This window comes from Amblyomma americanum, chromosome 11 (assembly GCF_052857255.1).
Source record: "Amblyomma americanum isolate KBUSLIRL-KWMA chromosome 11, ASM5285725v1, whole genome shotgun sequence".
In the NCBI taxonomy this organism is placed as follows: domain Eukaryota; kingdom Metazoa; phylum Arthropoda; class Arachnida; order Ixodida; family Ixodidae; genus Amblyomma; species Amblyomma americanum.
The window spans coordinates 50251118-50265139 of record NC_135507.1 but is presented as its reverse complement, the minus strand read 5'-3'; the positions used below and the strand labels follow the sequence as shown (position 1 = coordinate 50265139).

The following is a 14022-nucleotide window of genomic DNA, read 5'->3' as shown; positions in this document are numbered from 1 at the left end:
GCTTCTCAAGGTTAAACCAAGGTCCAATTATGCAAAAAATGGTGAGCGACTTTTGCGTAAACGCAAAAGTTGCTACCGCTCTATATAAAAGGCATCCAGCGGGTCAGGCAATGTGGTGCATAAGCGTCATTTTTTCGAGACGGGTAGCTCGACGATGACGGTTGATTATCCAGAACACGATGTAGCACACGGACGTGATGCGACGGGGCTCGACGCCCCTACGGACTTCGGTAGTGGCTTAGGTTTAACGTCTCAAATTGCGCATGGCTCCGTAGTATAATTCAATGCGTTTTGGTCTCTCACTTCAACGGAATCTGGTTTGGTGAATTGAATTCGTTTTAATAAAAAGTCGCACATAAAAAAAAAATCGGAAATCCAAACGATATTCACACAGATTCGCGCGCGCGCGCACGCACGCACGCACGCACACGCACACACACACACTGATGCAGTCTCCCGCGCTCATGCACATTCCCCCAACAAGCAGTGTCTCGATGGTGCCATTCGTGTTTCTCAACGCAGGGGGCGGTGGATTGACTACACGATTAATATCGATCCTCTAGGGTTCTTACGCCGACATCGCTCTGCACAGCCTTTGTTGTGTCCTCACTTTCCTTGTCTGTCGTAGTTGCGCGCTGTTCCGTAGCAATGAATCCGTACCAACTTGCCCAGTTAGCCGTTCTGGCACACAGGCGTAATAAGTAAACCCGGTCTTGTCCGAAATTTATTTCGGTTCTTTCGTCTTCATTTATTACAAAAAAAGTTGGAAACATGCGAAAGACTGCTGGCGTCACTGGGCATCAACATTCCCTTATCAAGCCGTGCCTCGATGGCGCAATTCGTGGTTCCCAATGCGGGGGACGCCAGCAATCCACTAGTAAACAGATTACACGATTAATCTCAATCCTCTAGGGTTCTTGCGCTGACATCGCACTGCAGAGCCTGCACAAGCACAAACAAAACATATGGCACTATAACCATCTAAGCATAGTGTATATTGCTGCAAACCACTGCAGCCGGTGTACACTAGCTTCTGTGTAGACATAAAACGAAATATACTGGGACGATAATTTAACCTTCATTCCAGTAACGACTTCAAGTATAAAGATGACGCTATTGATTCAGCAACACCGAACTTAGTTAATAACGAGTACATGCACAGGTACAAAACAGGCCTAATTATCAACTGTTCTTTCACACTGCAGGTCTTAAATGTCTTCCCATGAGTTTAAAAATGTCACATCCAGTTCTGCACCATTAGCAAATAGGGATATATTCTGTTTGTGTAATATTTGTTTCTCACGCTTCTAGTGAAATGCACGAATTCTTCTTGACCTTTCAGTCGCCAAAGCGTGGCAGGTCTGTCTGGTACAGTTTCGTATAACGGGTTTACGAATACGGTGCGGTAAACAAAAGTAATGCTTTTGGTCACCATAAACCATACCCCGGTTCAGGAGTAAACACTGTGATGCGTTGCATGTTGTACAGATTGCGCTTCGTTGAAGTCGCAATCTTTACCGGACAACGCTTCAAATCCCGTGATGAGGGCCATCACAACCTTTCACAGCCAGCGACTTTAAAAAAAAAGCAAACATTCTTTGTGCTTGAACAATACTGTGGCGAAGTTCGCCAATATCTCTGGGCTCTTATTTCGTCTTTCACTGGAGGAGGCCTCTTTCGGCCTGCCAGCCGGTGCTTGGGGCCCCGAGCTCCTAGTGCCTCCGAAGCAAGCGGGTTCGAATCTCTCGGCGGCTTCGGACGCAGCTCGAGCGGCACCGGCCGAGGCTGCGGTGTCGGTTGGCACCCACCAGGCACCGTGGGGAGCGCACGAGGTTCTCCGCCAGGGTCAGCCGGCAGCGAACGCGGCCCCCGCGGGACATCTCGGCGAAGTAGGGGAAGCGCAGCTGCAGGGGTCCGCAGGGACGTGCAGGGGGCGCGCGGCAACTCTGTGGAGGCTGCGAGCAAGGACGCAGCTGCAGAACGCTTTGCCGCGTGCAGAGGTCGACAGGCTCACCCGTGAGGGCTCTTATTAACGCGATAGGTGGTGTTGGTGGTGAAAACATTCATTGCCTATACAAGTGACAGGAGGTAGGCTTGGATCAGCCCGTAAGATACCGGCCCTTACATCACTAGATGGAGGTCCCTAGTTTGGGATTCCAGTGGAGGGCGCGCCCAACTAAGGCTTGTTGGGCCTGTAAGTCGTGGAAGCCGAGCAAGGATACCTCCAAGTCCTCCCGGGATGGGTGGGTATGGGTGGAATAGCCGGGTTGGAGGGGCAGACCCACGCCATGTGATAGGTGTCCGAAGACACCGCAGTGCTGGCAGCTGCCCCTAAAGGAGGGGTCAAAGTGTTTTAGGGCTGCCGGGCGCAGCAACGTAATTCTGTTAAAGGCCCCGTTAGACGGAAAATCCGGCATCGGCGTTATGAGCGAAAGATCACGAGCATGACTCTGGCAGGTGGTGCCCAGAGAGCAACGTAGGAGGCAGGCGGGCCGCCTAGGTCACCTAACCTTGCAGCGTCGTCATAGCCTGCCCACCGGATAGTGAGCAAATTGCCTAGCGTGGTAGGTGGCAGTCAAATTAATGACTGGTCGCTCGGAAAGAGCAACGTGAGCAGCACAATTAAGGCCCACCACTGGGAGCACGTGCCATTGCAGAGGAATGGCGCATCGCTTAACCGCTGCACCACTGCGCCAGGAGGAGTACGAGGACTCCCAGGGATTTATGAATGCAAAGTAGAGAATGGCCTTCTGAATATATGGCCACTAACGTTGGCTATCGCATCATACCTTTAATGCAGCGCTTGTGACCCCTCGAATTTTTCGCCTTGCGCAACGCTATGGTACCAGTGGTTTGACATCTGCACATGAGCTCCGTGAGTGACAGTTAACCCCTCTGAGCGTGAGTCGTTGTCAGTAGGGGTACGAGTAAGCCCCTGTTGTTGTGAGTGGATGTGAATTAGTAGACGGGAGCGAACAATTTTTGCGCGTGAGTGTGAGCGAGAGACCTCTCATGGTGAACGGGTATGACCACTTGGGACCAGGGAGGGGAAATAACGTGTCAAGAAATAACAGGAAACCGTACACTCTGAACAGAAAGGAGTAAAAAGGGGAGTAAGCGGTCCTCTATCGCTCTCCCTTTTTATAACAGAAAGTGGACTAGAGGACAGCTTACTCCACTTATACTTCCATATATGTGGATTCGTGTTTAGAGTGTGAAGCATGAAAACCCAATAGAATTCGTGAGCACGACTGCAGGCTAGTGAAGTCCCCGTTACAAGGTAGTGGTTGTGGTAGTGGATAGTGTTGGTCGTAGTGGACAGTCACGCGCGCAGAAAGGGAGCTATGTTGATTGTTTTGAAACATCACTGCTTCGAACAGACGCGCCATTTTGTCCCATTCTTTCTTCATTTCGGGTCCTTGATACGTGGATGCGAGTTAGAAGCAAATACCACCGTAGTGCTCAACATGAAGCCACAACGTGGTCACCTAGTGCACAACACAGTCGTCGCCTCCTTTCCGGCTGATCTCAAGGTGACAACGGCACCTTGTTGTTGATTGGTAGCAGCAGTTTTCAGGCTCGATAATAGCAACGCGTGTGCCAGTTAAGCAAGCAACATGGAATGCGTGTGCACTCCCAATTTTCAATGTAGCCCTATATAACACGCTCGGCGAAATCTCGAAGTAATTGATGATGATGAATATGATGATGATGATGATGGATTTTTATGGCGCAAGGGCAGCTATGGCCAAAGAGCGTCATGACACAAGGCATTTCTTATTTCTTCTTTTTCTCAAGGTGGGGTCAAAGACCCATTTCCCAAGCATTTCACCCTAAATAAGCCGAGCACTAGAACAGGGGAAAGCTTGTACCCATTGCATCACTGGTGGGTACCCGGCGGCACTGGGGATCAAACCCCGCACCTGCCGCATGCGACGCGGATGCCCAACCACATGGCCACCGCTTCGGTCTCGGCGTAATTGCACCGAGCAGCTCAAACTCAATTATTGCTTATCGAACTTACCCCCGGTACTAATGCAAATGTATTGGATAAATGCAAGAGGCATTCCACGCGAGTACCGATAGTTACTAAGCACTTTAACCGGCGTTATTTCGCACAGCTTCATGCGTCGTTGAAGATCGCAATAACACAGGCGTAGATGTCCGGCGATTTTTTTCTTGTAATGCGCGACCATTTGCGTACACGAAGGAGCCACGGAGGAGTAGAGTAACAGTGACGATGATGGCATGCTACTGAAAAGATATTTTTCTATGCTTTTGCCAGCGCCTTAAAACCAACAGGGAGGAGAGCTTGGCGCGGCGGCAGCGTTTCGATGGAGGCGAAACGCAAAGGCGCCCGTGAACTGTGCGGCGTCAGGGCACGTTAAGATCCCCAGGTGGTCGAAGCTATTCCGGAGCCCTCCACTACGGCACCTCTTTCTTCCTTCCTTCTCTCAGTCTCTCCTCTATCCTTTCCCTTACGGCGTGGTTCAGGTGTCCGCCGATATGTCAGACAGATACTGCGCCATTTCCTTTCCCCCAAAAAACCAAAACTAAACATGGCGCAAAGAGAGCTACTCAGTTAAGAGGACAGAAAAGCAGGAGCTCACACAAAGAATAAAACAATCAACTCAATGACTATTCATATTATTTACTTCGGACCCATTCGTACATCAGCAGTAAGTAGTTTTGTTGAAGGGTTTAGCTACAAGGGTTCCTAGAGAGGGAAGGAGTAGGCCCGAAACACAGTAATATGCCGCTCAGAACATTAAACGTAGATGCATTGATTTTGCGCCGTCATATTTCCACTTTCCAGAGAAACAAACTATATGTGCACCCGATCTGATATCTGAAATTTGCATGTAAATGTTCCTAGCGGCGGCGATCCATATTTTTCGACTTATGGCCTCCTCCGGTTTTGAAAAGCTTCATTTTCAGTGAACCCCGCCGCGGTGGCTCAGTGGTTAAGGCGCTCGACTACTGATCCGGAGTTCCCGGGTTCGAACCCGACCGCGGCGGCTGCGTTTTTATGGAGGAAAAACGCTAAGGCGCCTGTGTGCTGTGCGATGTCAGTGCACGTTAAAGATCCCCAGGTGGTCGAAATTATTCCGAAGCCCTCCACTACGGCACCTCTCTCTTCTTTTCTTCTTTCACTTCCTCCTTTACCCTTCCCTTACGGCGCGGTTCAGGTGTCCAACGATATATGAGACAGATACTGCGCCATTTCCTTTCCCCCCAAAAACCAATTATTATTACTATTATTCAGTTAAAAAGTTGTGTCACTAGAATGCGGTAATTATTCTAATTACGACTGCTCTCATATGCCCTCGGTGTCCTTTTATTTTCGGTTATTGATGAAGGGACCGGATTACCATTCCGGATAAAGGGCAAATTTGAATAACGCGAGTTCGGATTAACGAGAGTTCAATACATTTCTCGTAGGTGGTGCCTTGAGGCAAATCTGCCATACCTTCCAGGGGGTGCGGCGAGAACCGCACTTGCGGCTGCAGTGGGCCCGGCTGCGGAACACGTGTGCCGGATCGGGACACTGGCCTTCGGGGAAGTGCCACGCCTGGCAGCGGCGGCCGTTGAAAAACCACCATGGAGAGATGACCAGCTGCCTGCACAGCGTACCGGACACGCAATGGTCATCAAGGAATGCATGATTCGTCAAGATTTTCACCTTTTGAAAAGAAAGCCTCTAAGCGCTCATACTCGCGGTGACGGTGTCCGCCCGGATCATCTTGGCGCAGTGGCAGCTGCTACCCTGCCCCTCACCGGCTCGCATCCTCCTCGCTACCCCAGCAGCAGGTGGCGCATGCGCATGTGCGCATAGCAACAGTGACGTCAGTCGTGCCGCTCGCCCCAGTGGTAGCTGGGGCGAGCGGCGCACGCACAGTTGTGTATAGTAACAGACAGTCGAGGTGACACAGTAATCAGGAAGGCTTGCGCCATGCACACTTAAGGCCCACAAAGTTTCCCGTAGTTTTTCTGTATCCTTACATTTTTGTGCGCCCGCGCTGGAACATCTCTCCTGGACGAAAAAAAAATTTTATCTCAAAAACGGTCCAGGTTAAATCTCGCCTATATAACAAAACATTTAGAGCACTGCAGTCTGCTGCATTGGGAAAATGCGAAATCAAAACGCATCCTATGTGACGTGACGTTCGGATGACGTCAACTTTCCTGCCTGATTCGGGTTCGAGCCCGACCACGGCGGCCGAGTTTCGATGGAGGAGAAGCGCAAATGCGCCCATGTGCTGTGCGATGTCAGTGCACGTTAAAGATCCAAAGGTGGTGGAAGTTATTCCGGAGACCTCCACTGTAAATGTTCCTTGAGCCGTTCGGGGACACTACCTCGAGCATCCCGAGAAGACCGGCTTGTCGAAGCAGCGCTGTGCCGGCATGACCGAAGTCATGCAGCTCCGGCGGCAGCTGTCCAGGGAGCTGAATCGGTTGGGGCTCCGGTTGCACAGAGACAACGAAGCAGTGTCCTCTTTCGGAGACCCCGTGGCCGGGGTGCAAGTGTCCTCCTGAGGATGGTAGTAATACTCGCGCCGAGGCCGGGTGCACAGCGTGAAGAGAGGCATGCCGCATTTGGCATTCGCCTGCGGAACACAGGAAGGATTGGGTGAAGAGAGATCGCCGGAGTAAAACTTGTGAAACTGCGCTGAACGCATTTAGTTTTAGTGATTGGAGCAGCCGCAACTGCGGTCGTATATTATTCGCAATTGAGGAAAAAAGTTATGTGCCTGGCAACATTTCACGACACTAAGAAAGATGGCAGCCCTATCCGGGTCCACGGGGACATAGTAGCAATAGTGTAAAAATTTTATTCCTTTAAATCGGAATGTTTTTTTTTATTTTGTAGTTTATGGGGGTTTATAGTCCCAAAGAGACTCAGGCTATGAGGGACGCCATATGTTTAGGGCTCCGGAATTTCCACCCAACTGGGCGCACGGGCCCCTAGAACTTCACCTCCATCGAAATTAGACCGCCTCAGCCGGGATCCAATCCGCGTCTTTTGCGTCAGCAGCCGAGCGCCGTAACCACTGAGCCACCGCGGCGCCCCTCCCCCAAAGATAGCGAAGGGAGTTAGGGGTTGGTGTCTTCCGATGCGGTGGTGTTCCTAGGTCCAGGATCCCATTGGCTCTAGGATGGCATAGATTTTCTCACTATTACCTAGAGGGAAAGCTGTAGCTACCACCTAAATTACGATCGACTTATTCAAAGAGCACCTCTAACACCGCGAAATAACGGGAAGACGAGATAGTGTATTCGGATTGGTTAGTGCTGCGTCAGAAACGTGGATTCTGCCCCTGAACCGGCAGCTACTCCGCGATGCTCTCCTCTGCTCGCAGATGAAATTGTTTTAGTAGTGCGATTTTCACTTCAATAAATTTAATATTAGGGTTAGGCTACGATGGAAACTTTCACAGCGTTTCTTCGAGGTTTTGTCTCGAGAAGGGTCAATCAATCAATCAATCTTCCATTTCAGTTTGTACACACAAACTGGGGATGGCAGCAGTGAATTATGCACCGCTTAACGGGCCTCACCACCCCTAAAAGTCAGCAGTAGGCACAAGGCAAAAACAACAACAATCAACAAAACAATGTCTTACCTGTTACGGCTGAATCCATGTTTCGTGCCCAACAATACCCATCAGATAAGAACCCTCATCTTCCCGACGTTCCTGCTCCTCTCCATGGTGGATCCAATATCGCAGCACCACTCTCCCTTCTAGATAGTAATGAATAACTGTATGGTTGTAGGTTTATGGCTTACAGTACAAGATGTGCTTCTACCAGCCGCGGAACTATCGCTGTCATGTTGAGGCTACTGACCGAATCTTCGTTTTTATTCAGAAGCAACACAATCCTCACAGCTTTGGCCAGTGCAGCGCTCCCGCAAAGTTTCCCCGCCACAGAAATGCATCGGAAAAGAAGGCGTGCATTCAAATCTCACCAGACAGACTTCAGCGTAAGGCTGACCTATGTCCGTATTCTCACTGTGAAAACGAGCTGCGTTAGCGGAGACGTAACAAGAAAGCAAGTTTTTTTTTTTTTGCACAGTGGCTGACGTTACGAATGTCTCATTAGACACCTTTAGCATACCGTGGGCCATGTTACCGTTACCAAAGTACCGGGATCCCGCTCATTGCCACTGAGAACGCGCTGATTGGTACCGATGCGGGAGGCGCGCGCGCAGCTGACGGGTACCTGGCGCCGTCAACACGAGTTGCGCATGCGCACTGGGTGCACGCGGGCTCCCGGTACTCCGGTGACGGTACCGGTAATACGATACACCGTATGCTAAAGCTGTTTCATTCGGTTCCACGGTGCTTACCGGCTGCCGATTCCAGTGCGGTTGCTGCTTTTTGGCGGGCTCTCGCGGCGCATGCGCTTCACTTCCCGGTTGTTCCGCCTTCCGTCCTGTGCCGAGGCGCCGCGTGGATGAGCGATGACTCTGCACGAGAAAAGAACAAGGCAACACTAACAAAAACAAAAGACGTAAGAAGTGTTTGTGATGAAAAACTGCACACATCAAAATACACACACACACATTTTTAAAGGAGCAAAAGAGTTCTGCCTTCGTATTTTATACAACTGAAGGCTTGCAAAGTGGAAGCCCTTTTGTTTTGTCCTCCTGGCGTAGATAGGCATGGCATGAGATATCGTAAGACGTTGATTTAAGCTTCATGGCGCAAGGCGAACTGTGCCGAAGACACAACGACTAAAGTCATGAAAATTATGAGTGCTGTGAAGTTCCCTCGGCCACGACTACGCGCTCGAGAGAGCAGCCACTAGTCTAACGTTTACTGTCCATTTGGGAATGTTCATTTTCTAAGGCCTAAACCTTACTTGCCCCATTGAGCGAAAACCCTTTTCCCTCTCTCCCTCCGTCCGTCTGTTGAGATTTTTGGCAGGGGTTTATGTTTCATTGTTTTAGGTCGCCCCAGCTTGATCAGTGTGTGTGTGTGTGTGTGTGTGTGTGTGTGTGTGTGTGTGTGTGTGTGTGTGTGTGTGTGTGTGTGTGTGTGTGTGTGCGTGTGTGTGTGTGTGTGTGTGTGTGTGTGTGTGTGTGTGTGTGTGTGTGTGTGTGTGTGTGTGTGTGTGTGTGTGTGTGTGTGTGTGTGTGTGTGTGTGTGTGTGTCGGGGGGGGCGTGCGTGTGTGCGTGCGCGCTAACACTCGATGGCACCCACAAAATATGGCGCCCTCATGTAAACTGGCAGGTGGCGGTTAAATTAATGATTGGTCGCGAGACGTTACCGCATAACCGCTGCACCACTGCGTCAGGAGTAGTATGAGGATTCCCATGGATCTATGAATGTAAAGTTGAGAATGACGTCATGCAGACAGTCGGCGCATCCCAGTGCAACCTGATGCGGCAGCTGCTGGGGCAGGGGTGCCCTGGCTGCGGTAAGGCGCCAACACACAAAGTTAGCGCTCAGATTAGAACGGCTGCGGCGGCGTCACGCCGGTGGCTGCGCAGAGCCATGCAGAGGTAGAATTGCCAGATGCGTGGCATCGGGTTATCACGCCGCAGCGCGCGGCGACTGCATTCGTCAAATGAGTGGGCGGTCTTCCGGCTTCTCACACTTAAGCAGCTTTAAATGTATGTTTCTTACCTTCAAATAAGGTTAACACCTGTACTGTTGACTGGAGTATATAGCATGCCAGGCCGACAACCAGGCAGACCTCTCCTGTTCCATTAAAGTCCCTCCTCCTCATCCTCCTCCTGTGCTGTTGGGGTGCGCCCTGTCGCTCCCGTAACCCTCTTTTTACTGTCCCTAACTGACCGAAGCTATAACCAAGAAGTGGTCAGTACTCGCTTGATTCAAAGACACAATTCATCAACCAACCAACCAATCCTGACGCTGGGAGTGGCATTCCGTTCGAAGCTACCAGGCGTGGCGCTGTGACCGCTTTTAGTGTGGGCTGAACTCACCTAACGGAACAAGCACGACAAAATGCTATTTGCTGAGTTATCCCCTAAAGACATCAAGTGTTGTGCACGGAAACGAAGGTCAGAGGAGGTATTAAATCCTTGTGTAACATACTTTCATTTTATCCTATCTTGCACTCTGTCCGGCTATTGTGATGTCCGTATTGCATTCTTGTACTGTATCCTCTTGAATACCAATTACTGGAGGGTGTACAGAAGTAAGCATACTTACCTAGAACGCTGAAACAGCACGCTCTTTTGTGCCTTTGGGACGTTCGTCGCTGCGTGCCCGGCAAGTGTGAGAAGTATAAGCCATGTTCCATGCGAATGTACATCCATGATGATGAGCTGTTTTCAGCCCTACGCCACTCGCTAATGACACCGATTATTCGCAGTTGCGCTGTTAAAGAGCTCTAGACAAGTTCGCGGACGACTGTACATGTTTTTCTGACACGTGTGCAAGGTTTTTTTTTATTAAGAATTATAAACGCGTTACTGTCAACTGCTGACCAAAAGAGGTGTTTGTTAGGCACTGCAGCCTATGCCGTGCCACAGACGCTGCAAAACGTCTCCTCTCCACGAGTCAACAACCTACTATTGCTATAAAATGGGCACCCTTTACAGCGCGTTCTTCTGATGACTCACCTCCAGAGTCAGGTAATCGGCTTCGTCAGGAGTAGCGTCATCTTCGATACTCGGTTCGGTGGTCCCTTCGGCAGAGGAAGTGGTTCCCGCGTGAGTCACTGCAAGCTTCTTCCTCGCCGCAAGCGAAGAGGGAGTCGCAGTCGTGGACGCAAGGCTCGCAGCGGTAGCACTGAGCTCGGCCTGAGGGATCGATAGCAAACATCGTGACTGCAGGAATAAAACCAGCCTTGTGAAGATTTCGACGTTCCAAAATCTTTGCCCTATGTCTCGATAAAGCTTTAAAACTAAAAGCACTGTAAAGCTACAGTATGGCGATCCTACGAAAAAAAATTGGCTGGGGTTTAACCCGGCTGCACCTAATTTAGAGAGCGGAAGCTCGATTAAGCATAGTCAGACACGGTTTGCTGTGGTTTAACGAGTGCATATCAATGTCCTGACTTGGTCGCTGCTTGATCAAAGAGAAGACGTGATCATAAGAATCATCATATTCAATCAGCCGTGTACGATACACAGCCAAAGCAGTGGTTCCAGTGCGGCGCTATTCCATGGCTATCTGCAAACGTCACACATGGATATTAACCCATTGTGGCTATCCGAACAATCGCCATCCGTGAACATTGGATCTCAACACTGGAACTGAAGTGAAAACCGAACTGCTAGCGCACGTAATTCGCATTTGACCTAACTATACACACCCGCCTCGTTGGCTCAATGGTTAGGGCGCTCGTCTACTGGGCCGGAGTACCCGGGTTCGAACCCGACCGCGGCGGCCGCGTTTCGATGGAGGCGAGGCTCAAAAGGCGCCCATGTGCTGTGCGATGTCAGTGCACGGTAAAGATCCTCAGGTGGTCGAAATTATTCCGGAGCCCTCCACTACGGCACCTCTTCCTTTCACTGCCTCCTTTATCCCTTTCCTTACGGCACGCTTCAGGTATCCGCCGATATGTGAGACAGGTACTGCGCCATTTCCTTTAATAGTAATTAATAAATGGTTTTGGGGGACAGGAAATGGCGCAGTATCTGTCTCATATATCATTGGACACCTGAACCGCGCCGTAAGGGAAGAGATAAAGGAGGGAGTGAAAGAAGAAAGGAAGAGAGAGGTGCCGTAGTGGAGGGCTCCGGAATAATTTCGACCACCTGGGGATCTTTAACGTGAACTGGAATCGCACAGCACACAGGCGCCTCAGCGTTTTGCCTTCATAAAAACGCAGCTGCCGCGGCCGGCCTCGAACCCGGGAACTCCTTTCCCCAAAAACGAATTTTCGATTTTCAACTATAGAAATCGTTCATCATTTTTTCTTATCATTCTGTTCCACTGGCAGACTGACCTCGGTGGTTTCGCTCTGGAGGACCGTGGTAGCACCGCTGAGCGCTGCCAGGGGGACAGCAGCACCCGATTCAGCAACGCTGTCCGCCCCCACTGGCCAACCGGTCACCGCGAAGAGGCTCCACCTCCGGTCCACGCCGACTGCGACCGCGCATGCCGCCGCGAACACTCCCAGTGCAGCGAGTAAGAGGACGTTACGGCGCCACACGCCACGCTCTCGGTCACCGCGGACGGAGGAAGGGGTGGCACTGCGCGGGAGCAGGCAGACCGAGTCGGCGGCCACGGTGGAGCCCTCCGACAGGGACCCGGCTCGCAGATAGGCGGCGAAGCAGCTGGAGGCGACGCTGGGAAGAGTGGACGTTTCCTCTCCTCCGCTGTGCGGCTGGCCGGAGTCGCCGGGGGCAGGGTCGGCCAAAGACGGCAGCGCGGCGCTGTCCGGAGTCGAGGTGGCGTCAGAGGAAGCCAATGGCGGGACGCGGCATTCCTCTGCGGAGCCCACAGAAGCCCTGATAACCTCCGAGCTAGTCAGGGAAGGGAGACCCTGGAAGCAGACGTTGCGCTTGGCTGTCATGGCTGCTGCAATACGACGTCGTCTTCTTCAAGCCGAATGGGCTCGTGGGGCTCGCTCATGGGCTTGTCATGTCATGTGCACTGTGCAACGTCACTAATCTATGGATTCGCCTTACGAAAGCTGCCATATAACATGCCCATCCTCATTTATGACTGCTGTCAACGCTTGCACCATGTAATTCCCACCCCTTATATAGCACCCCATTTGGGATCTTTAAAATAAAGTGATGTGATGTGGTGATACGGTCTGTGTCTTGGCAAGTGCATGGCTTCACATTGGGCAGGTGCCATTTTCCATTTCAGAGCAATAAAATCACACCCGCCTTCTTTGGTGGGTGCCGAAGTAGTTATCGGAGAAATTTAAAGTTGTCATTTTATGTATTATTTGCAATACGAAAACAATATAATTCCCAAACAGGCTAGAACTAGAAGAAAACGCCTTTAATTCTAAAAAAATGCTACCGCAGCGCAACACGCACAGCTCCCTCTGCTTCCTGCGATTGGTCATGACAGTCGTCACGCCAGAACTGAGTTCTACACCAGCGCTTCTGCAAATAGCAGACGGCACGCGCTCTGCTGTGTTGGAGTCTTGGCCATCATGACAACAAACTCTGTCGTCATGCAATGATTCTGACTCCTCGAGTTGCTTTGAATTTTCTCGTATCCTCCTGAGCCTCTAACGTTAAAAGCGGACAGCTGCAGTAGTACTGCCGAACGAGGCCAGAATGAAAACAATGTAACAATAGAGTTGCACGTAGGAAGGTAGTTAGTACGTGAGTGTGATTTTTGTAACATTTTTCCAACATCGCCGGCTAAAAATATGCTTGCATGAATATAGCCACTTGGCGGCAAAATCAACGGGGACGAAAATGCTTAGGTAAGGATTTGTTTCGCCTACAGGGAATACGTTGGAATTGGAGGTGACTGTGGTAGCATTGCTGTGGTCTTTTCAATTACTTTGTTCGTTACGTGCTGTGTGTGACGATGTAGCACTGTTCAAGGCCATCTTACATAGAATACATGGCCGGATCAGTGGGTGCAGCATTATCCAGCTCAGGAGAAGTTATGGGCACGATACTAACCACCGCGACCACGTTTCTATGGAAATGTAAAAACTTCCGTTAACGGAGACTTAGTGTTCCACTTTCATATGCACTTATAGCGAAACCCCACGCCAGAGAGGTGGCTACGCACTCATTTTTGGATCGAACCCCGACTGTACTGCGACCCTTGATACTCGGGCGAGTTTATAGTGTAACTTCGAGCGAGCGACACTAGTTTTCAGTCTAATTCGCGCAGTGTCACACGAACAGGTCTAGCTTACCTGGAGAACGCATTCGGCGCTACACAAGTTCGGCGAACTCACTGCACTCGGCTTAAACATACCTAACGTTCTCCGCGTGTACAGACTCCTTTCCTGTGTGTTGAATATCCCTGTTCACTGCCGGCTTGACTATACTTCAGTTAAACAGTTATAAGCAGCGCCGGCGTCGTTGAACACAAGGAAGTGCGCGCTCTCCGTTAGTAATC

At 50.7% G+C, this 14022-nt stretch overlaps 1 protein-coding gene across 1 annotated transcript; it reads right to left on the bottom strand.

Annotated features, from left to right (window-relative positions):
• Positions 1-1251: 1251 nt before the first annotated feature.
• On the bottom strand, positions 1252-12496 carry LOC144110006 (uncharacterized). The gene is made up of 6 exons (XM_077642808.1): positions 11924-12496; positions 10593-10772; positions 8348-8467; positions 6358-6608; positions 5471-5621; positions 1252-1955 (listed from the first exon to the last, which is right to left on the bottom strand). The coding sequence occupies exons 1-6, from the start codon at positions 12491-12493 to the stop codon at positions 1713-1715; spliced, it is 1515 nt and encodes a 504-aa protein (XP_077498934.1). The 5' UTR covers positions 12494-12496; the 3' UTR covers positions 1252-1712.
• Positions 12497-14022: the final 1526 nt, after the last annotated feature.